The sequence below is a fragment of the Notamacropus eugenii genome, chromosome 1 (assembly GCF_028372415.1).
Source record: "Notamacropus eugenii isolate mMacEug1 chromosome 1, mMacEug1.pri_v2, whole genome shotgun sequence".
NCBI classification, from domain to species: domain Eukaryota; kingdom Metazoa; phylum Chordata; class Mammalia; order Diprotodontia; family Macropodidae; genus Notamacropus; species Notamacropus eugenii.
Window position 1 is genome coordinate 587,265,743 of NC_092872.1, and position 24,912 is coordinate 587,290,654.

Here is a 24,912-nt window from a genome sequence, read left to right on the forward strand (position 1 = left end):
AAAACATAGAAGGGGGTCTTAGTGGAAGGATATGAGACACTATTGTGGTCCACCCTTTGATCTACCATCTGAATCAGGGCACACTATTGTTTCAGGGTATTCTTCCAGCCAGCCATCTGACAATTATTGACAATTTAGAGTTCTGAGTCTCAAATTTAGATGGCAAAAGATTGCCTGCCTGAGAGTTCCCTCTGCCTATAGAAATAAAGTAATAACCCCACAAAACTTTACTGAAAAAGAAAAGGACATCACAACGATGGCTCTGTAAACACACTTTCAATCTTTTAATAAGACGCTGATTGAGATTTCAAGACGATTTTGTACCTATACCTAAAATTTTCAGGTAGATTGTGGTAACTTAAATAAATATTTACAAAATGTCATGCTGATCTCAGAACCTTTTGGAACAGAGTACACTTTTTGTCTTAATGACTCTTCGGGTTGAAAGTTGTAAGCTTGCTTTCCCAGGCAGAGTAATTAGAATTTATAGATAAACTTCCAGATAAGATGATTTAGGGGTGGGAGGAAAAATTAGAGGTACGGAGATGGAGGTGGGGAGGTAGAAGATATAGGTAGTTTGGGGGTCAAACTTGGAAAAAAGCCTCAGGAGCCCTGATATGTCTTGGGATTGAGTTCCTAGTCTGCGTAGGGGGCACTATTCCGGCTGCGTAGGGAATTTTCGAGTGGACTAGTAAGGGGAGGTGGCCGGGAAGCAGCTGGAGAAAACGTCTAGGGGGAGGGGAAGTGATCGGCCTGCAATAGGAAGACGAGGAAAGGGGGGAGTGGGAAGGACAGCAAACCAGCGGAGGGAGAGTGGTATAAAAGCTGTAGACCAACGTGCGTTCACGTCTCTAAAGCCCCAGCGAGTAGGAGGCAGCAGGAGAGGTAGTCCGAAGAAAAAGAAAGAATCCAGAAACAACCTCAGTGGCAAGAAAAAAAAAAGAATGTCAGGCGAGCCCTGTTGACGAAGTGACGGAAGGAGTGGGGCGTGCAGGGACCACTGAAGGAACCCGGAGGACATTGAGCACAACCTAGTCTAATCCGCCCTTGGGGACAGAGTTCCTGCATTCCAGGAGACTACGCTCCACGGCTGCACTCTTACCGGCGACGCCAGGGAATGAGTGGTCTAGGGAAACCTGGGGCCCAGGGAGCTCTGCCGCGAAATGAAGTTTAGCTTAGAGTAGCTGCTGCATCGGCTGCCTGAGCTTTCTGCCCCTGGGTACCCAGGGTGAGAGCTTCGGAGGATCCCGACCCCACCGAGATCCAGAGGAGAGTGAGGAGCCCCGCGGACACCCCACCCGCTCTCGCCTGCTGAGCCTGCCCACCCTCCACCTTCTGGAGTACCTGGAAGCGGAGCTGAGCCGCGGCTGGAGGAGGGCGAGTCCCCGAGAGGCTGTCCTCCCGGTACCAGTCCCGGAGCAGCTACACCTGCCCCTGCTGGGCTCTCCTCTCCGAGAGGACCTTGCCACAGGAAACTAGAAGGAGCGTCGAGACGCGTGGACCCCGTGCTAGGGAAAGCGGGTCTGGGCTGCGTAATAAGCAAGTGTCAAGACACCTCTAAAAGGCACTTTTACCCTCGGGGTAGGGGTTGGAATGTGCTCCCCTAGACTCCAACCACTCTTTGCAAATAAAGGTTTCTAAAGTAACCCCATCTGCTCACCTCCCTACCCCAGCACACACATACCCATACCACTGGCACAGAGCTCGGCAGGATTCGAAAGCTTTTAAAGCCCTCGGAGCAGCAGCTGGAGGGAACCCCCCACGAACACTACTACCACCGGTCAAAGTTAATCTCCCTTACCGCTCACCCCCCTCTCCCCCGCTCCAATCATCCTCCTGCGACTAGCTCAGTTCTTCCCTGGAGGTGGATTGAACTCCCCAGGCTGAGCGCTGCCTTTGGCCACCTGGACAGACTTTAGAGTGGCGTGGGCTCCAACGAGAAACTTTCCTCTCACTCCCTCCCCCCTCTCCTGGGTGGGAGGGAAAGGAGACGAGGGAGAGACAGGGGGAGGGAGGTGGTTTGTCGGGTGAGTGGTTTGGGGCGGCGAGGGGGATTGGGGGGGAGTGAAGGTAACTAGTTGCTGAAGCCCTCCTCCTCCTCCTCTCCCTCCTCCTCTCCCTGCCACTGCTGCAGCCGCTGCCACCCTCGCAGGGCCCATGTGGACTCGGGGTCTCCAGTGCTTCTGCAAAGTCGCCTCCGCAGCCTGCTGGCCGCAGGGTGGCCACCGTGTCCAGCTCCCCGCCCCCTTCCCCGTCCCCGTCGGGCAGCGCCGGGGTTTTCTCCGCCGGCTTGGACGCCCCCTGCCCCGCAGTGGCTCCGCCGTGGTGTGGCGGCGGCGGCGGCGGCTCCTCCTGCTCCTCCTCCCCGTCCTCCTCCTCCCCAGCCCCGGCTTCGCCCGCCACCGCCTGCGCCTCTGCTAGCGCGGCGGATCCGGAGCTAGGGGGTCCCGCGGGGGCGGCGCTGGCGGCGGCGGAGGAGGCGGCGGTAGCAGCAGCGGCGGCGGCCGCAGTAGCCCCCGGAGCAGCCTCGGCCCCGGCCCCGGCTCCGGCTCCACCCCCGCCACCTCCTCCGCCCCCGCCGCCGCCGCCTCTGCCACCGCCCGCCCCGCGGGGTCCTAAAGCCGCTCGGCTGAAGAGGATGGTCCGACTGGCTGCGGAGCTGCTGCTGCTTCTGGGACTTCTGCTGCTCACCTTGCACATCACCGTCCTGCGGGGTAACGGCGCGGACGGGCCGGACGCAGCCCCCAGCAACTCCAGCCAGGGACAGCTGCAGGTGAGTGAGTCCCAGGCCGGCCCCCCACCCCGGCCAAGTGCTGGGGCCTGGGGATGGGGAGAGGGGAGGAGGATGCAGAGGAGCGCCAGCCCTAGTGGAGGAGGAACGCTGCACCGAGAACAGGATGCTCTAGGAGTTGGCGGCTGAGGTCCGACAGAATGGCCTGGGGTGGGGATTGCGGGTTCTTAGGGGGCTGAGCTGGACTAGGTGCCTCGTGCGCTTGGGGAGAGGGATGAAGTTACCCCTAGGGAAGTTGAGTCTGGCCTAGGTGAGCGGGACCATTGGGCTGCGGTGGGCTGGAGGAGGACCTGTGCTGGGAGGTAGGACGCAACGTTACCCCGACTAGATTTGTGGAGTGAAATGGACAGAGTTGAGCGCCCCGAACCCTAGAAGTCAGTGGGGAGAGATTCCAGGCTGTGGATGAGGGCAAACGTGCTAGGTGAGACCGTTAAGGGAGGCGGCATTGGAACGGAGAGGGAGAGGGGCAGCGTGAGCCACTGATCAGACCCGGGAGGAGAAGGGCTTAATGGACAGTGGAAACAAGAATTGGATAATACACGGCTTAGGGGTTTCATCGATCCTAGGTTCTCAGGCCTAGAGGAAATGCAAGAGAGAGGGAGAAGACTACTTTAATTGGGGGGTGGGGTGAGATGGATTCCAAACCTGGGCAGGGTGAGCCGAAAGTATGACACGACCCAGTGGCTCTCTTGGATACTTGGGCGCCAGCAAAGAACGCAACTGCCAATCTAAGAACTCAGTGCGATCGAGAACTTCACGACTCGGTCTGCAAGTGCCGGCACTGCCTGTGGCTTTCCACTCGGTTTGGATGCCAGACTTGGGGAAACTGGCCACTTGGTGAAAGTGATTGGTTCTGAAGGAAATATTTAGACTTCAGAACTGGAGGGGACTTTAAAGATTATCTAGCTAAACTTCTCGTGTTACAGATGTGGAAACTAAGGTGGGGAGAGTGATTTGCCCAGGTCACACAGGTAACAATCTCAGAATGGCAATTTAGGTCCTCTTGACTCTAAATTCAGTGCCTCCTCCCTGTCTCCCCCCTCTAATTGCCCTGGATACGTGCAAGGTCCACATTTTCCCATTTTTCTGATGGGAGGAAAGACTGAGAAAGTCAATGTTGGAGGTAAGGAAGCTGGGAAGCACCTGTCGTCCATGTCTTATCAGAGCCTGAGCTTCTAGGGTCAGATTCATCCTCTGGGACTCTCTTTGATCTAAATAAATTACTTTTTCCAGAGCGTCACCTTCCCAGTAGTTGCATTAATTTGAACTTTCTTCCTCCCCTGACAACGATGGGGATTGGGGGGAGTGTTACATGGGGAAAGAATGGGTTTGGGAGGGTGGTATTGAATGGAATGAATGCAAGTTCCTGTTTCAAACTAAGTGATTGCACATGTCAAGACTTTCTGACTCAACTTGACTTTTCCCCCCTCCTTCCTGCTCTTATAATTCCGATAAGCACTTACTTTTTTCCTGGCTAGTTTTTAACACTTGACAAATCAGAGCCCTGGATGGAAAGACATGCAATAATGACCAAGAAGCCACTGGCCATTTCTCTTAGGCCTTCCTCTTTTCAGTTGTCCAGGGCTAACCCTACAGATCGTTTCTGGCTTCCAGCTCTCAGGTCACTTGGGGATAGTTAAGATTAAATATTATTCAGATGGGAGGAATCTTGACTGCACCTTTAACCTGCTCTCTTCTAAAAGCAGCTTTAATGTCTTTATGTAGAAAAAGAAATTTTTTAAGGGGAGAATGATCAGTAAAGATAACTTAATGATTGTCAGTACTGTACAATTATCCTGAAAATTAGAAAAGTTTTTTTTTTTTTTTTAATAATTGAAACCTAAAAGCCCTTTGGGATTTAGGCATTTCTGAAATTTTGATGACTTCTTTTACTCTATTATCTTTTCATTGTGGTCAACAGTTTCACTGTTCACTATCAGTTCACCTGACATCACAATCCATGTAGCAAAATCTAGGATAATGACATCAATAATAGCTGACATTTATAAAGTACTTTAAGGTTTTTCAAGGATTTGACCACATTTGCTCTTCACACAATCCTGGTAAGGTGGGTGTGAACATAATGTAGGCAGACTTATAGGCTGAAATATGTCTATTAGTTTAACATTATTGGAACAGTTTTTAATATCTTCAAGATTTCTGGTAATCATATTTTCTACATGATGCTTTCTTTCCTCATAGACTCATGAAAAGCCATAAAAATGATATTCTGTGGAAAAGTAGATTTGGCAGGTTTCTTTATGAGGTGTTTGCTATCATTAGAATAACCTTGAGTTTGCCTTCTCTGACAGGCCAGTAACATAATGAGAGAAACAGCTGAGGAAATGGGAAGGGGGGGTGCAGTGTGGATGTTATTCTTCAAGGGGGTGGGTGGGAGGGTGGGAGTGGGAATTAAAGTGCTACAGTAAAGGGTAAAAGAGATAGGGGATTTCGGAGGCATGCTTTCCTGAATATCTTGGATACAAAGGGATTGCTGGAACCAATACATTGAATCTTTTGAGAAATATTATAACTATGTTTTATTATGTTGTGTGCTAAATACAAAGACTTCTCCTAAGCAACATGATGAGTTTAACAGCTTTGTTCATATTTCCCGTGGTTTTGTCCTTTGTTATAAAAGTTTTATATTCTTCCTGACTGAAATGATATTAAAGCAATTTACTTGATTATCTTACTCTACAAAGGCATGAAGAATAGTCAGGTCACACGGAGGGATCCTGACCTAAATAAATAAAGGAATTTATTTGTTGCTTTTATAGCAACAGACAGGATAAAGAAAAATTTAATTCTGAAGTAACAGGTGTATTTTAAAATCTAACTGGAGGGAGACTTGTCCTTATAACAACCACAAAAAGCAGTATTTGTTAAGTAGAGGGAGATTTGCCCTTATTAAAGCCAAAAAAAAGCAGCATGTTACATACTTTCTATATACTAGGCACTTGTGGGCAATGGATAGACAAAGTCAAAAGTAAAACTGTCCCTGTTCTCTCAAAGAGCATACATTCTGCTGGGAGCACAAGGGTTAGGGGAGGACAATATGTACATAGCAAGATAGATAGACAGATACATGCATACATACATACACACATATACATACATACACACATATATACATACATACATAATATGCATACACATAGTTAAAGTAAATGGGGAATGGGAAGGAAGAACACTTAATAATAGTGGGATCAGGAAAGGCTTCCTATAGGAAGTGGAACTTGAGCTGAGCTTTTAATAAAGCTAGGAATTCCAGGAGGTAGAGGTGAGGGGAGGATATTCTAATCATAGAGGATAGCTTATACAAAGGCTTTGGGGGCACAAGATGGAATGTTAGGAACCAGGAACTGCAAATAGACCAGTTTGGCTGGAGTACAGGAAATATGAAGGATGTTACTATCAGTCAGTGGTGAAATCAGTCTACAGATAGCTTAAAGCCAAATTTTATAAGTCTTTAAATGTCAAACAGAAGTTTGTACTTTGTATTTTTATTATTTCAGATTCTTATCCGTTATTAATAAAATAATGTCAATTATTCCTAGAGAGGTAGGCTCAGTGAATTCTCTCTTAAACTTGATTAAAAATCCTACATAATGGCAAGCTAGAAAGCATATGTCTACATTTTTTTTGTTTTCACTGTTTTAAAAAAAATGAAAACAAAATTATGAAAGTAGAAGCTAGAAAGAACTATACCAAAAAAATTTCTGTTTACATAAATGGCAGTAAATTAGCCATCACTTCCAAAGCATACTTCTATATAAGGTCTGTTGTTTTTGGCTATTGAGACTTGCAACTGATCTAACAGTAGTCAAGATTATTTATACAGTTGCTTAGTTTGTTTTTGTGTCATCTGAAATGTTCTTGTATTCCAGTGTTGTAAGATGTTAAATCTGGTCATTTTTCTACCTTTGACACAAGGCAAGGAACATTAATCCCATTAACCATTCACCTTTTAAAAAAACAATCATTCTTAGTGACCTATACTGAGAAAAGAAAATTGGACTTTGGATAATAGGAGTCATGAGTACTAAGAGTAATAAGAACATGTATACACACTGCATAGCTACGATTTTTTAATCCTGTGTCTAGCTTCTTTGTACATGGTTGTTTATATATTGCCTTCCCCATTGTACTGTGAGCTCCTTCAGGGCAGGGACTGTCTAACTTTTCTTTCTATTCCTTGTGTTTAGGGCTCCTAGAAGGTGCTTAATAAATGTGTATTGGCTGGCTGTATATTGGAAGACTTAATGCATTCTGGAGTAGATCTGTAATATTTCCTTCCTCCTCCAATACTTGCTACTTATATGACCTTGGTCAAGACTCTTAATCTCCCTGGGACTTAATTTCATCATTTAAAAATGAGGACGTTGGACTAAATAGTTTCTGAGATCCTTTCCAGCTCTCTCTGTATCTTTCTGTCTTGTCTCTGTGCTTCTCTCTGCGTGTGTGTGTGTGTGTGTAAAAATCTCTTTATGTGTCTATAATGATGACCCTATGAGGTTATTTTGCCCCATTAAAAAAATCTTTGCCCCACCTTTAAAAGATATTTTGACCTTTTGACCTAGAGCTAAAAGGTTAAGTTCACTGTCAAAAGCTAAAAGCTACTGATGTTGTTGTCGTGGTTGTTGTTGTTGTTGTACTTTAAGCACTTGGAACAATATAGTGGGGGGGGGGGGGGGTGTTCAGTTTTTGGTTCGAGTTTTTTTTCCTCAGGTGTACTCTCACTGGAGAGCCCATCACCAAGATTCCAGGTGGTACCTTCCTGGTCAACTTGATTCACATTTATAAATGAACTAAACTTGAGCAAACATTTTTTAAAGAAAAGTCAGTACAGAAATCCTTTTTAGAGTAATAGTTAAAGCTCTTTACCTTTGCAATGTCACTCCTTAGCCTTTTCCTTTAAAAAATAATTCCAGGGGGGCGGAGCCAAGATGGCAGGGTAGAAAGACGCACATACTCTAGTTCTTCCCCCACTGCCCATAAAATACCTGTAAAAAATGACTCTCAACAAATTCTAGACCAGCAGAAGCCACAGAACAACAGAGTGAAAGAGATTTCCAGCCAAAGGTAACCTGGAAGGCTGACAGGAAAGGTCTATTCCACAGGACACTGAGCAGAGCAGAGCACAGCCCTGGCGCTGCAGCAGTGGGTGGAACAGGACCAGAACAGTCCTCCTGGGCAGAATCCCCAGCAGGGAGGATCTCAGATCCCTTAACCCCTTAACCCACAAGATCCAAAGAAAGCTTTGAAGGTCAGTAAGAGGGCTTTCCCAACTGGGCGAGAGGGGAGCAGCGTTTCCCCCCAGGACAGGCCCAGGTGACTGCAGTGGCAGTAGCAGTTACATCCATCTGTGAAGTACTTGGCCTAAAGCCCCTGGGGAAATTGAGCAGCTGATCTGAATCTCAGCCCTGAGTACTGTCCTGCAGGGAGGAGGAGCACTAGGACCCTTGACAAAAGACTCAGAAGTCAAGTAATTGGCTGGGAAAATGCCCAAAAAGGGGAAAAAAATAAGACCATAGAAGGTTACTTTCTTGGTGAACAGGTATTTCCTTTCATCCTTTTGGATGAGGAAGAACAATGCATATTATCAGAGGAAATCAAGGTTTCTGCATCCAATACCTCCAAAAGGAATATGCAGTCGGCTGAGGCCATGGAAGAGCTTGCAAAGTGAGTCAACAGCTTGCTAAAGGAGAGCCAAAAATATGCTGAAAAAAATAACATCTTTAAAAATAAGCTTACTCAACTGGAAAAAGAGATCCAAAAAGCCAATGAGGAGAAGACGGCTTTAAAAAGTAGAATGTTCTTAGCCAAATGGAAAAGGAGATTAAAAAGCTCACTGAAGAAAATAATTCTTTAAAAATGAGAGTGGAGCTGAGGGAAGCTAATGACTTTATGATAAATCAAGAAATTACAAAACAAAACCAAAAGAATGAAAAAATAGAAGATAATGTGAAATATATAATTGGAAAAACAACTGACTGGAAAATAGATCCAGGAGAGACAATTTAAAAATTATGGAACTACCTGAAAGTCATGACCAAGAAAAGAGCCAGACATTATCTTCCATGAAATTATCAAGGAAAACTGCCCTGATATTCTAGAACCAGAGGGCAAAATAAATATTTAAAGAATCTACCAATCACCTCCTGAAAGAGATCCAAAAAGAGAAACTCCTAGGAACATTGTGGCCAAATTTCAGAGTTCCCAGATTAAGGAGAAAATATTGCAAGCAGCTAGAAAGAAACAATTTGAGTATTATGGAAATGCAATCAGGATAACACAAGATCTAGCATCTTCTACACTGAGGGATCAAAGGGCTTGGAATAGGATATTCCAGAAGTCAAAGGAACTGGGATTAAAACCAAGAATCACCTACCTAGCAAAACTGAGTATAATACTTCAAGGGAAAAAATGGTCGTTCAGTGATGTAGAGGATTTTCAAGCATTCTTGATGAAAAGACCAGAACTGAAGAGAAAGTTTGACTTTCAAACACAAGAATCAAGAGAAGTGTGAAAGGATAAACAGGAAAGAGAAATCGTAAAGGACTTTCTAAAGCTGAACTGTTTACATTCTTACATGGAAAGATAACATCTGTAACTCTTGAGACTTTTCTCAGTATTTTTCTCAGTATTTGGGTAAGTGGAGGGATTATACACACACACACACACACACATACACACATACATATAGACAGAGCACAAGTTGAGTTGAATCAGAAGGGATGATATCTATAAAAAAATAAAATTAAGGGGTAACAGGAATATATTGGGAGGAGAAAGGGAGAAATGAAATGGGGCAAATTATCATTCATAAAAGAGTTAAGAAAAATCTTTTTCAATGAAGGAGAAAAGGGAAGAGGTGAGGAGGAAAAGTGAAGCTTACTCTCTTCACATAGGGCTTAAGGAGGGAATAACATGCTCACTAAATTTGGTATGAAAATCTATCTTACCCTACAGGAAAGAAGGGGAGAAGGGGACAAGTGGGGTGAGAGAGATGATAGAAGGGAGGGCAAATGGGAAAAGGGAGTAACTACAAGTAAATACTTTTGGGGAGGGACAAGATCAAATGAGAGAATAGAATAAAGGGGGGACAGGGTAGGATGGAGGGCAATATAGTTAGTCTTACACAACATGACTATTATGGAAGTCTTTTGCAAAATGACACATATATGGCCTGTATTGAATTGCTTGCCTTTTCAGTGAGGATGGGTGGGGAGGGAGGAAAGGAGAGAATTTGGAATCCAAAGTATTAGAAACAAATGTTGAGAATTGCTATTGCATATAACTGGGAAATAAGAAATACAGGTAATGGATTATAGAAATCTGTCTTGCCCCACAAGAAAAGAGAAGAGATGAGGATAAGGGAAGGATGGGGTGTGATAGAAGGGAGAGCACATTGAGGGAAAGGGTAATCAGAATGTAAGGTGTTATGCGGTGGGGGAAGGAAAGAAATGGGGAGAAAAATTGGAGCGTAAAATTTTGTGGAAATGAATGTTGTAATCTAAAAATAAATTAAAAAATAATCCCAGTTACTTGGTTTTCATAAGAAAGTATAAATTTCTTTCATTCACTTGCTTAAAATTTTGTGGAAAAAGCCCCTTCCACCTTTTTTATACTCAAATTCCCAGTCTTAGGACTTGGTCATCATTAAAATCCCCCTAGCTATTCTCCAAGTCCAAAATCTCTTCTTTTCCATTTTCTCCATTTCTCCGATAACATGTGGAAAAAACTTCCAGGGAGGATGAGAAAAAGGTGGTATTTTCATGTCTATCTTTTTGGCTTCCTGCTCTAAGAGCTGCTCTTCTCCCTCTTTTCAAACTAGGAAAACAAAAGACTGTCCTGCCTAAGAAGTATTGAAACCCCAATCTCAAGTACCTATTTTTCTCACTCTGCTCCCCAGCTGTGGAGGAACCGTCTCCCTTTTCTCCTTAGCAACCCTTTAACAACCTGCTTGTTTTACAAACTGCCTTGGAAAATTTAAAGGTCCTACATCCTCTATGACAGGACACTTCAAAAAGGAAATAAACAAGTTTCACTCTGCTCCTAAGCTAAAAGTGGGAATCTATTTGTTTCTTCTTGCAAGAATATACCACATTGTCATGTTTTTTAATCTTTTTCCACCCAGCTTGTCAAGGGTATGGGTGTGTACAGTCACCAGTGACAAGTACAATATGGACAATGTCTATGGCTTGATTTGCCACAACATTCCAGGGAACTCCCTCCTCCCTGATTTTTCACAGAACTTCAGTTTAACCAAGATTTCTTAAGTGCATTCAAGTTTTCCCAAGTTTAGTGAAACAATTTAATTTCTAAGTTGAATTGTTTTAGTTTGGAAGCTAAAAGAAATCTTAGTATTATAGCTCATAAATATAACCTTTATCACTTCTGATTTCATGCCCAATGTTTTCAACAACTATCCTTGACAAAAATGTTTTTTTCTTAAACATCTAACTTAAATACTTTATGTTATAAATTAAAGTAATTTTGGGTCTTTTTTCTGTCTGCAATGGGAGGTGGGAGGAAACAGAATATTAGCCTCTCTTGAAGACTTTCCTTATGCACTACCTGAAAATCATAAAAAACCCTTCTACCTTCTCCCAGTTCTTTTCACAAAATCATTGTTATATACGTAGTACAAATCTTCCCATTTTATAGATTAAAAAAATAACCAGTAGGCTTACTTTACAACCCTTTGATCATCTTTGTGGTTTCATTATTTCGCTCTTTCCTTGAGGAGAGATCTTTCTTTTACAAGGCCTTGGTCAGAGTTTGAATGCTATATATAGAAAAGGATGATATTAAAATTCTCTCTTCCAGTGAGAGCCAAGGATGCTTTTCTTCTTATTTACCTTTACTATACTGAATCTCCTAAAAGACATGGGCTTGTTTGGGGGAGGGAAAAGGGTGAAAGTTTAGAAGTCCTAAACTTATTTTGCATACAGAGAAAGGGCAAGACAGGGAGATTCGTCCATTTAAGACCACCAATTTTTATTTCTCTTCTCATTATATTTCAGTCTTATCCTTTTTCTGTAACTACTCTATAAATAAGAGTGAACATATATGGGATAAAATGGATCCATTTTTACCATGATACCTATTAATTCAAGAGGTTGGAGTGTGATCCTAATGATTCCCTTTATTACTTTCCACAACCTGCTTCTAACTTAAACTGACCAGTTGTTTTTTGAAATACCTACCAAAAGATGATAAATGTGGTGGGATTATCCCCATTGCAACATACCCTAATAATGTTGGGTGATTCTATTTATCTTTATGTGTGAAGGAAGATACTTGATGATAGTGGTGCTTCTAGAACTACAAGAGTTGTGGAATTATAGAGAAAGTTCTGGGGATAGAGACATTTGGCAGAGTTTCAACTCAGTCCCTGATGGTTCATCCAAAGCTTTATGTTAGAATTGTAGGTTGCTAGTAACTAGGGTGAAATTAGTGTGATTTGGGTGGAAAGGTCCTTCAGGCTATATCTGAGGTGGGATGTCATAATCTCTACCAGGACTGTTATAAAGAGAATTCCCAAATTTCAAGTGTCAGGGGTGACACCTGCAATTTGGGGAATCTTAATATAGTCCCATTTTAGGAGGTGACGAGTCATTTATCTTTGGAGAAACTGAAATGTGGTCAGTTGTTTTGGGTTGACAGGATGGGTAGTGGTGGGGAGTCCCCAACTATGAGTGGGAACATTTGCTATTTGCAGAAAGAGACAGCCCAGGGTTCCTTGACAAATATAGCACAGCATCAACTCCCCAGACACAGACTTGTGTGTGTCATTTGTGAACTGGCAAGAAGGAAAAACAAGCTAACAGTGTTAACTACTTCTTCCTGATCTTGGAGACACTTCTGGCATATTCCCTTCCATGCATTCTGTTACCCTAAACCAACTTCCATAGTACTCTCTCTAGTGTTCCTAACCCTTATTATCTATGCTGCAGCAGGCAGGCAATACCACCCCTGAAGAAAAGGATATTATTGGTCTTTAGAGAATATAACAGTTCTACTCTCTTAATATACTTTGTAAAAAATGACTGCCTGTGACCAGCCCATTGTATCAGCTACATTGAGGTGTTGTGGTTCTTGTTTTTCAATCTTATATAACTCTTCATGACTCCATTTGGGGTTTTCTTGGCAGAGATACTGGAACGGTTTGCCATTTCCTTCTCCAGCTCATTTTATAGATGAGGAACTGAGGCACATAGGGTTAAGTGACTTGCCCAAGGTCATCTGGCTAGTAAGTATCTGAGGCCAGATTTGAACTGAGGAAGATGAGTCTTCCTGACTCCATACCTGATACTCTATCCACTGTGCCCTACATTGAGGTACAACATTGAAAAGCAGCTATAGTGAGCACAACAATGGAGCATAGTTTAACATAGTTTTAGATATTTTTCCACCCTCTTTCAATGGGAATGGCTTGTGTAAGAAATATCTGTGATGACAACAGATTATTTTATAGTTTCTCACAGTATGATAGAAGGGATATGAGACTTAGAGTAAGAAGAACTTCATTCAAGTCCTGCTCCTAACTCTTTTTAGCTGTATGACTTCAGCCTACAGATCAGATCTACTTCATATCATCTAATTCAATGCAACAGGAAGTTGTAAGCTTCTACTATATTTCAGTTACTGTTCATAAAATGGAGATGCAGAGAGTCCCTCAGTCTGTAGGAGTTTTCAGTTGACTGGAAGAGATTGCAACATGTACCCAGAGAAGTAGATAACAAAGTAATTTGGAGGAGTTAACTAGCAACTAGGTGGATAACAAAAGGTCTGGTGAGGGAAGTGACACTCTGAGCCAAGCTTTGAAGGAAGTTAGATATTCCAAGAGGAGAAAAGAAAGAAGTGAATGCATTTTAGGCATTGGGAGACAGCCTAGGAGAATGCATGGAGATGTAAAATGAACTAGCAGATGTCAGAAACTACAAATGAGTCAGCTTGGCTGGACCACAGAGTTTTGAAGGAGAGCAACATGTAATCCTTTGGAAAGATAGGAAGGGGAAAAGCTATGAAGGGCTTTGAGTGCTCAACAGAAGTTTGGATTTTATAGGAGAAGCATTAAAGAACCAGAGAAAGCACTACACGGAGAAGTGACTTGGTTAAACTCGTTCTTTAGGAATATTAATTTGGCGGCTTAATGGATGAGGGGAGGATAGAAATGATGCAAGGAGACCAATTAGGAGACTATTATAATAGTCCAGGTGATGGGTGAGGAAAGTCTCAGGTAGGTTGGTGGCCATATGAATGGAGAGAAAGAGGGTGGATGAAAATTTATAGACTAATCCTCAGTTTTCTCATCTGCAACAAAACTCTTACTATCTACCTGAAAGGGGTGAGAGTGGGAAAGTGCTATGTAAATCTGATCAGGTATTTGTATTTGAGAAAAGTTAGTAATAAAAGCAGCTCACATTCATATAACATTTTGTAATTTACCAAGCATTTTCCTTACAGCTCCATTGTCTGATAAGTGGCACAAATATTCCCATTTTATAGATTAAAAAAAAATAGATCAGAGACAATATATATACCTTTTATAGAGTAGAACATTGTTTCAATTGAAATTCAAGTCAACAAACTGATTAAACACCTGTATGTATAAAACACTGTTCAAGGTATTGGGGGTACAAAAACAAAGAAATTGACATTGTCTCTACCCTCGGGAATTTATGATTTCCTAGGAAGGGTATGCTGGGTAGAGATGATTATAATAGAGAGTGGAGAGACAAAGTGGGATCCAGACAAAGTACTGCAGGAAAACTTGAAGAGAGAACACACACTTGCATTTGGGAATCAGTGAAGACTTCATGGAGAAGGTAACATGTAAGCTAAGCCTGGAAAGAAGAGATCTCATGGAGAAGGGAGATAGCAAGAGTCAGCCAAGTACTGGACAGGGCAGTGAACTTGACACTGGAAAGATTTGCTTTCAAATCCTGCCTCAGGCAATTAAGAGCTGTGTAACCTTGGACAAATTATTTAACCTCTCTGTACCTCAGGTCTCTTATCTGTAAAATAAGGAAGTTGGACTTAAGGTCTCTGAGGGCATGTCCAGCTCTAAATGTATGGTTCAGTAAGACTTGGGATGATTCGAAGTGCAAGTGCCTTTTAATTTATCAAGTGTTATCCTTTTTAAAATATGAAAACTGAAGCTCAAAGGAATTTCCAAATCTGAATAATCTTGCAGGGCTCAATTCTCTAGTTATTTAATTTCCTTATGTACTTGTTTATATGCTAGGAGGAGAAAGGTGTTTAACCAAAATATTAGCCCAGAAAACCATCCCCGTTGAGAATTATTGCTCCTCTTCCCCATCCTTCTCTATTAATTGATGATTTTAACTCTTGGTATATATCCTCCTTCCTTTGGTCTATGCCCTGTTTCATTGCCAGTGAAAAGGATTAGGAACAGAACCTCCATCTTCTAGACCTAGACCACCTTATAGCCTAACAATTTGGAATTAGTTTACAAACACCAAAATAAATTTGGAGACACATTTCTGGATAAAATCCTAGGTGTTCTCAATATGTATAATAATGAAAATAGCTATGTGTTTGTAAGTAGATACACTTCCCATGAGATAAGGGAAGTGTTTTAGTAATCTGACAAACAAGCCAAAATATAAAAAGTCCTGAAGACAGTTGAGTTCAATTCAGTGAATATTTACTGAACTCCTAGCCTATGTGAGGCACTGTGCGAGGCATTATGGGAGACTACAAAATGAAGAACACATTTCTTCCTTCCTACCACTTACAGTTTAATAGGAAGGAGCTAACAATCATGTGAGGTCTGTGTCATACCTGCCTTTACAGTCCCAGCCATCTTCACGATCAGTTCCTTTCACCATAATCAAACCGATCTTTGATCAGTTGATTGCCATCAAACACTTGTACACAGTAGGTATTTATTTATTGAATAAAACAGAATTAACCATTTGACAGTCACATGCTTCAAGTTTATGAAATAGTCAATTTCTTAGGCATACAGGCACACGCTTGAGGGAAAGAATATGTTACCATAAATGTGAACTTTGGTGGAGTTAGAATTGGGGATATCTGAGTTTAAACCTGCCTCAGACAGGTATGTATGACCCTAAGTAGTGAGTAGAAGACACATTCCCTTCCTCCCTAATATTTTGAATTTAATAAGAAAGGAGCTTATAATCACATGTATCTTATTTACATTTGCAGCCCCAGCCATCTACACCGTGGCACTGTGTCTGGAGTCAGGGAGACTTGAGTTCAAATCTGGTCCCAGATACTTACTAGCTATATGACCTCAGGCAAGTCACATAACTTCTCTCTGCCTCAGTTTTCTGGACTGTAAAATGGGGGCAATAGCAACACCTATCTCTTATAGTGAGGACAAAATGAGATAATTTTTGTAAAGCTTAAAGTGCTATATAAGTTCTAACTATTAAGATCATATGAGATAGTATCTATAAAGCTAGAAGCAGCTCAGTGATATGGTGGAGAGAGGTTGTTGTGAGGCTCAAATGAGATACTATAAGTTAAGTGCTTGGCATAGTGCCTGGTACCTAGTAGGTGCTTAACAGATGCTTGTTTCCGGTCCCTCCCTCACAGCACTTTGCAAACTTTAAAGCATTCTATAAATGGTAGCTATTATTATTATTAATAATAAACCCACAAAGAGATTGCCTCCAAAGGATTTTGTAAGGCGAGGAGGGGGTGGCAGGAACAGTATACATTCAGGTTTAATATTCAAGCTTTCCCTAAGGCCATTATAAACTCAGCTTCATGATGGTGTCAGGGGAATCCTCATTTTGGCTCAAGAAATAGCAATAAGCCTATCAGGAAATGTCCTGGGAGCTATCAGTACCAGCTGTAGGCTCCAGGATCAAATGCAATTTAAAAGGCCAGCAGATATGCTACAGGTCTAGAAAAACTACAATTAAAATAGAAAATGTGACCTACAGTGCTAGAACTATAATTTGTTAGGTGCTTACTGCGACCAAATACATCTCAACACAGCATCAGCTAAGTGTATGACAAACATGGTGAATAATTTCTGGGCAGATTTCTTTCTTTTCTTTTATACCCCTTTAAATTACTAGGTTCCAAAGAGAATGTGCAGAAACAGCCTATAGTGCTGAAATTCTCACCCAGCATGTCATCATCTGTCATTCAGAACTTATTGTTATTGCTGTTATCTTCTTGTGATTTCATTGCTTTTCCAAATGAAGTAAAGTGATCTCTTCTTGTTGCTGGATTTTTTTTTTTAATTCACCAAACGACTTTTTTTAACAGGTGTTTTTCTAATAAGGTGTTTTATCCCATGAAAGTCTAGACTCGGCTGCGAGACGAGGTTTTCAGACAGTATGTGGTTTCTGACAGGATAGGAAAAGAAAATATCTGTTCATTATTTAGCCTATTGAAAGCAAGGTATGCAGAATTGAATTTTTTTCTGGAATAATGAATTGAGCAGAAGGTCTAAGCTAGATGAGCCTGGAGGAATTTGCTACTATTTTAGATGTTCAGTTCCCCCTGTGTGGATAAGTGATTCAGTCACCAGAAGAGTAGTCCAGGGGTGACCAGCTGAGTAGTTTTTATTGCAGATGCCTCCATTAGCAAGCAGCCTGCATTGGGGGTCACCATGCCATGCTGAAGTAATCCTTTATGTTACAGTGGATTCTCACTTATATACAATCAACTTTGCCTTTCCTTTAATATAGGACTAAAGTTCTTCTGTTTCCCCTCAAAGCTAAAACCAATTATGATTGCCCACAGCTCTAGCATCTGTAAATACTTAAAGATCTCCTGGGATTTCAGAATTCAAGGGTCTTAAATGAACAAGTGATGTCCTTGTGGACGTTAGTGGTACTGTGTGTAACTGATCCCAGCACTTAATTTGGACTTGGCTCTCAATAAAAATGTTTACTCCACAAATAGGGTAGTCACAAGTCAGTTAATGATTAGTGGTGATATGAACTCAGTTTGCTTTATTTCAACGATGCTGCCCTTGAAATCATTCAATTGTTTCTGTCCTGAAACAAGGTAAGTCCAAAGGATGGGGCTGAAGTTCTAAAATATAACTTAATTAGTACAGGAAAATGATCATGTAGAGTGGAAGGGGATAGGACTTCTGGTTAGCATGCTAGGAGAGTTTGAGAATGTGTAACCACAGTGATGTTTATTAAATGGAATGTTCATCGCATAGGAGTCTCAAAGGTATTCTTTATTTTAACAAAAAGAAGTTATTGCTTCACTTTATTGTACATGATGTCCTATAAAGAAGATATATGTCCATGATTGGGCTTTGAAAGAGGACCATGGGGCCTGTTCCATTTAAAGGGAATGAAGTCAAGCAGTAAATTCACTGGTCACTCTTTTCATATGGACTGTATCTCAGCCAGCAGTTGGTCTTTGATGTTTTAACAATAGAACTTGGGCACAGAAGCAGATTAGGACCCCCATAACACAGAAACAAGGAGTCTGCATTCATTAAAAATTGGAGAGAGAATAATCTCCAGCCTAGCAGGCACACTGATCCCAGGAAGAGGATCCCTAACCCTCTGTTTCTCTTTCCTTGCAACCAAGACCTTCTCATCTTTATGCTTGTCTGTTTTATTTTAAATTTATCTCTGCCTTCTTTGTGTTATCCTATATATGATTTGGAATCCACCATTTACAAATGACTGAGCATTTTTTATTTATACTCAGTTGGAGAAAGTGAATCACCTAGTACATGGTTTTCTCAAGGTCACAAACCACACAGCCAGATATGGGCCCAGAGATCTTGACATCCCCTCTGACTATAAATGACACCAAAATGATGACTCTACCCAGTCTTCAAACCAGAACCGACAATAGCTAATTTGATGGTTTCAGCCATTCATACAATCAGTTCCCATCACCACAGCCAAATTGATCTCGTATTGATTCCCATCAATCACTGAGACAATTGAAATGATAAGATTAACCAATCCTCAGTCATTTAGGGGTGTGGTAAGGATCCAGGGAGAGTAGAGATGAAGCCTAAATTTGTTAACATTTTGAAGACTAGAATGCAAATTAGCCTGAGAGAAAATTTTTGTTTTTTCCTTTAAAACATAATAAAGTTTGGAATGAGAGTGAGGCAGTTCACTTAAGAACAAAAGACACCGAGCAAAATTGCAAGTATAGCAGAAAAGATCTTGTAGGACATGATGAACCACAGACTAATTAAGTATTATCAATACAGTTCATTTATTTAAAAAGCAAATTATACTGCCTTTAAAGACAGAAAGTTATTTTAAATTCCAACGAGGTGTTTTCCTTTTCCACAGAAAACCAAGAAGAAATAGACTGAATTGCAATTTACAGCCTGGGAAGATTTGGTTAGATAGCTAAAGGGAAGTAGCTTTAATTAATCTATGGACAATGGAATACGGCTAAAAAGAAAAGCTGTGAAACTTCTTCATTGTGCCAGACAAGGAGCTAGCAAGGAGCTCAGAGGCCATCTTATTCAGCTGCCTCAATTTACATATAAGGAAACTGAGGCTTAAGGAAATTAAAGGGTTCGTCCAAAGTCAAAGGGCTGGTAAGCAACAGAGATAAGATGAGAACAAGATTTGACACCAAAGCTAGTACACTTTCCATTGTACCACACTGCCTCCTTCATTAAGCAGCCCCTGTTTCTCTTATTTCGAGATTGAGGGGAAATTCACTCTCAGGCGAAAATGCTTGCAATCTTAGGCTTGTCATCCTAAAAGGATGCATACCATGATTCTGGGCAGGATTCCTTTCTTACCAGAGCATCACATTCTTAAAGCCATTTTGTACTCTGGAACAGAAGTGAAAGCATGTAAGGGAGAACATTAGGTAGGAAGATGGAAAGAGATATATGTGTGGATCTTGGCTGGGTCACAATTTGTGGTGGAGACTAATCCTGCACTGACAGCACCTTAAAAAGGATGACATGTTAAGTCATTTCCAATCCTGATCTCTAAGGGGCTGGGCTATTCCAACACTACCCCTTTACTCTGCCTGATTCAGGCCCTTCAGAGGAGATGGGTCTCTCAACACAAGAGACCTTTTAAGACTATCTGTTCTCATTGGAAATGTTCAGCACATCCATCGGGCATCTGTTTTCTTAGCGTTTGCAACATGCTGGGTTCCAGATGGAGGGGATTCCATTTAACCAGATGGCATGCTGCTTCATCATTTCTTCTCTCAGGCTCCTTCCCATCCGCCTCTTTCTTTTCCTATGACATGAGTAGACATACACCCTTTTTAGAAGATGCAGTGATTGCAATGAAATAGAATTTATGTCTTTCCATATGCATACTCACCCTGCCAATAGGATTGGAATTTGTTCTCTTGCATTTCTCTATAGAAATAAAGTTCAAAACAAATAGACATCAAAGCTTACTAGTTTGCAGGGCAAAGGTCATAGAATCCTATCACTGCTAGGGTAGAAGGGTCCTTAGAGAGTATCTGTCCCAAACTTCTTATTTTACAGACAAGGAAACTGAGGCATAATGGGCTAAAGTGACTTGGCCAAAGTCACACAGAGTGTTAAGTTGCAAAGGTGGGGGTAAGGACCAAAGTTTTCTAATGCTTAGTAGAGACTCTTCTCTGACAATTCTTTTAAAAGAAAAATTGTCCTTACCTTAGTAATGTTAGTAAGAGCTGGGCTGAGATAATGTGCTATAGCGAAAAGATTACAGGGAGAACCTCTATTCTAATCCTGGCCCTGACACTACCTGAGTGACCATAAGCAGGCCATTTCCTTTCTCTGAGCCTCTGTTTCCTCCTTTGTAAAAGTGGGATAATAACCACTACACCTATCTCACAAGGTTGTTGTGAGGATCAAATCAAAAACATCTTAAAATGAATATAGTCATTAGCTATTATTTTTATAATCACTTTACAGGATGAAGCATGTTAAAGCCTCAGAGCTGCTAATCAGAAATCTTCCCCATCCTTTTAAAATTTTTTATTTTTTGTTAAGTGTTATACCTGTTGCTCAGGAAAGTTTGGAATACTTTAGTTTGTTGGCATCTTTACCTTTTTTGTTGCTTTTTTAGACAGGAGTGGCCCCTTCTGGTTTGGGTTTCTCATGCTATTTAGAGCACCATGCAAATAGAAACATTGTGGTAACTTGCCAAATGAGATAGAGCTGGCTGCTGGGATGGGAGGAACAGACAGAGGGAACACATAGACTTTTTTTTTTTAAAGGAAGAGGTCAGCCAAAAGTGACATCATAGTCTTCCTTTTTAGTCCAGATAGAGCACATCTTTGGTAGCTTCATTTCATGGGAGGATCTGTTCCAACCCTGTAACCCCAAATTTCATACTCTTTTAGCACTGGATGGCCTAGGTGTTTTTGAGCATTCTGACCATACCACTGTATGTAATCTGTGTCTTGTCCTAATGAGTTGAAATCCTGCCCTGTTTCTTAGATAAGATCCTAAATCTAACACCTTGTTTACCTAAATCTAAGACCTAAGAATCTCACAGGCTCCTGGACCTCATAAGGTCCTCAGAGAGAATTTGCTCAATCCCCTCTTTTAGAGATAAGGAAAATGAGGGACAAAAGATGAAATGATTCAAAGAACTCATTAGTTGGTCAGTAGGAGTACCACCACTAAAGCCTAGGTCTTTGAATTCCCAGACCAGAGCTCTTTCTATAATGCAATACTGCCTACCTCACCACCACTCCCTGCCCCAACAAACTTGAAAAATTTTAAATTACATTTGGTTTTTAATGAGCAATTGGCTATATCCAAAAATAAATGTAAGCCTCAGTCTTCTCCCTAAATTTGTCACCTCTTTGTTAGGAGATGGGTAGAATGTTTTGTTATTACCCTTGAAAATTTTAAAGAGTAAGTTACACAGTCCTGTTCAGATGGGTTCTGATGGCTGTGATTGGATTGTTGACAAAAGAGTTGACAGTGTCATGAGACTTTTCAGTCTCCTTTCTCTTATCAAAGCCAACTTTTACCTTAAATGATACATTTTTGCTTTTTTCCCCACTCATTAATAATGGAGTGTAGTTTTTTCCATCAGGGGAATCCTTGGGTACAGTCTAGTTTAAGCTAGGAATCAGTGTCAAATATGTTATTACAAAGGCTTGGTTCTTATTTCTTATCAAGTCCTGCTCAAACATCTGCACATAGCTGTGTTTGTCTACTTACCTTCTGACCCTGTTGTCCTGCTGCTACAAAACTCTGCCTACTAAAACCATACCATGTAGTATGATGGGGTGAGTTTGGAAGACCCCAGGGTCATTCACACATGACCCTCTTCAGGCTCAGAGTACATGTCAAGAGATATACCCTTCTCTACTCTGACAGCTGGGGAAGCAGTTTAGAAAGCCTAGAATTTCAAACACCTATTCCTCCCCCCCACCCCCCTTTTTTAACTTTTACAAAATATTTCCCTAAGTGCTAATGAGCATAAAATAGTTCATCTTTTTTTTTTTTCCAGTCATGTCTAACTTTGTGACCCCATTTGGGATTTTCTCGACAAAGACACTGGAGTGGTTTGCCATTTACTTCTCCAGCTCATTTTACAGATGAGGAAACCGAGGCAAATAGGGTAAAGTAACTTGCCCAGGGGAAAACAGCTAGTAAGTATCTAAGGTCAGATTTGAACTCAGATGACTCTTCCTGACTTCAGGTTCAGCACTCTAACCACTGTGCCATCTAAGTGCCCTTGAAATAGTTTGTACCATAGTATGGTGGAATGAGTGCTAGAATCAGAGTCAGGAAACCTAGGCTGTAACATTTACTAGCTTCATGACCTTGGCACATTTACTAGTTTCTTATACTGGCCAGTTTCCTGATTCCCAGTGATCTTTCCTCTACACCATATTGCCTTAACCAAAAGACTAAATTCCTTGGGGTTGATACATCTTTCTTTGGGTGTATCCAAATTGACATTCCATTCATCTCATTTTTATGTATGAAATTTAGCCCCTTGGCTAAATCTGCTGGTGCCAGTTCAGCCATGGTCTGGCTGGTCCACCTACACAAATAATCCAGATAATTGAGGTCAAAAGCTACATTTGCTGAAATATTTGTATAGTCATTTTTTGGTCATGGTAACTATTTATCTAGTTGATGTTTAGCTGCACTTAATTGCTCTCTTATTGTTTTTCTATTACCGGATTGTTTTAGGCATTGCAAATTTCATGTGACTTTCAGTCTCATTGAACCTATTTCTTATCAAAGCCAGTATTTCTACTTCCCTTCTTATCACTTCCTTAGTGCTGACTTTTTCCAAAGGAGGAACTCTGGTTTGCAGTTCAGTTTAACAAAACAATTCAATTTATTAATTTATTAATTTAATTTATTAATCTTTAGTTATATGCCAAGCACTGTGCTAAGTGTTGGGGATACACAGAAAAGGCAAAAAGCAACTGTAGCCCTCAAGAAACTCATAGACTCATGGTAGACACAACATACAAACAACTGCGTACAAATATATATATATACATACATACAGAACAAACTGGAGATAATCACAGAAGTAAGGCACTAGCTTTTAAGGATGACTGTGAACACCTTCTTGGAGAAGGTGGGATTCCAAGGGAGACTTGAAGGAAGCTAGGGGAGCCAGGAGGCAGAGGTGAAGAGGGAAAAAATGCCATTTGTAGGGGAAAGCCAGTGGAAATCTATGGAACTGAGATATCTGTGTGTTCATCCTTCGTTGCCAAAGAAGACCATGCCATCAGAGAAATAATGACATGACTTGCACTTGACTGTTTTGAGTGAGGGAGGGCTGTGCAGGTCATCAGCCTCACTTCTCCTCCAGAACCATCTGAATCCAGTGAGCAGATATTCATCAGGATGACTGGAGATGACCCAGAATGAGGCATTTGGGGTTAAGTGACTTGCCCAAGGTCACATAGCTAGTGAGTGTCAAGTGTCTGGGGTGAGATTTGAACTCCTGCACTGACTCCTGCACTGGCACTCTATCTACTGCACCACCTAGCTGCCTGGGAACTGAGATATGGTGTTCAAGGGAAAGCAAGGAGACCATAGCCATTGGAGGTCAGGGTCGGATTGTAGAGTACCTAAAGGGAGTAAGGTAGAAGAAGTTTCCATTTAAGCCAGTGCTAGCTTATGTCCATCAGAGAAGCCTGTGGCATGGTTCTTAAAGCTAGCTAGATAACAAGTAAGGATTTATTAACTTTAGTGGGGCTTTGAACAGACTCAGACACTGATGTCAGTACTAGTATGGGCAATGGATCACTATCCATTTCCACAACTGTAATGCTCCAGTGCAATATCTCTATGGTTTAGCAAAAAACAAACAAAAATTAGCAACTCACATTAAAAAAAAAACCGAAAACGTTAGAAATTTGCTTGTAATCTCTATCCTTCACTTAAAGGAAATAGTAGAGTCAATAATAAGGCAAAGTGAAATTTTAAAATTTAAAGGTTAGATTTATTCTTTAAAAAAGAGTTCAAACATGCTTGAATCCAAATAGTTGGTCTTTGGCTGGCACTGCCAGCAACCTGGGGAGGAAGCAGATGTGCCTGTGATAGAAATAGATATTATAAAAGTGTCAAGAAAATACAGAACTCGATAGACGCTGAAAATAATACCAAATTATAATGGCCAAAAAAGAAAATCTACTTCATGTTCTTGTCAAAAAAAAGAAAATTGGTCTATAAATTTTATAAACCTTTTTTCCTGAAAATTTTGCATAGAATAATTTTGACAGATTTCTTCAGAGACAAGAGCAAGAGAAAAGTTTTAGCAAACCATACTCATGGAAATATATTTAAAAGATAAAATGGTAGTTTATACTACTGACAAACACGTTGCTTTGTTTTATGATTCCTTAGCTGTGGGACAAATGAATTGTCTTATTTTCTTTAAAAAAAAAAAATCTGTTTAAAATTAGTCCTCATCCAGGTAATTTCAAATGTCTAGTGATACTAATGAATTTGAAGAATGGACTGTTATCCCAAGAATACATTTCCCAAAGAAATAACTACAAAGAAGAAAAATGAAAATAGGAAAAAAAAGAGAAAGAAGTGTAAAAATGATAGTTTTCTTTTACCTAAGTGTCATCTGCCTTGTTGGGTGTGGGTATGGTATTCATTTCCTGTCTTTAGTCTACTGGAATCTCCATACCTCCTCCCTCGC

General features: G+C 41.2%; 1 protein-coding gene across 1 annotated transcript in view; it reads left to right on the plus strand.

The window, feature by feature from the left end:
- Positions 1-2,539: 2,539 nt before the first annotated feature.
- Positions 2,540-24,912, plus strand: part of ISM1 (isthmin 1) — a 98,370-nt gene continuing 75,997 nt past the window's right edge. Inside the window, exon 1 of the mRNA XM_072634472.1 lies at positions 2,540-2,773. Coding sequence (XP_072490573.1) covers positions 2,639-2,773 — 135 coding nt within the window. The 5' untranslated portion in view covers positions 2,540-2,638. The remainder of the gene's footprint in view (positions 2,774-24,912) is intronic.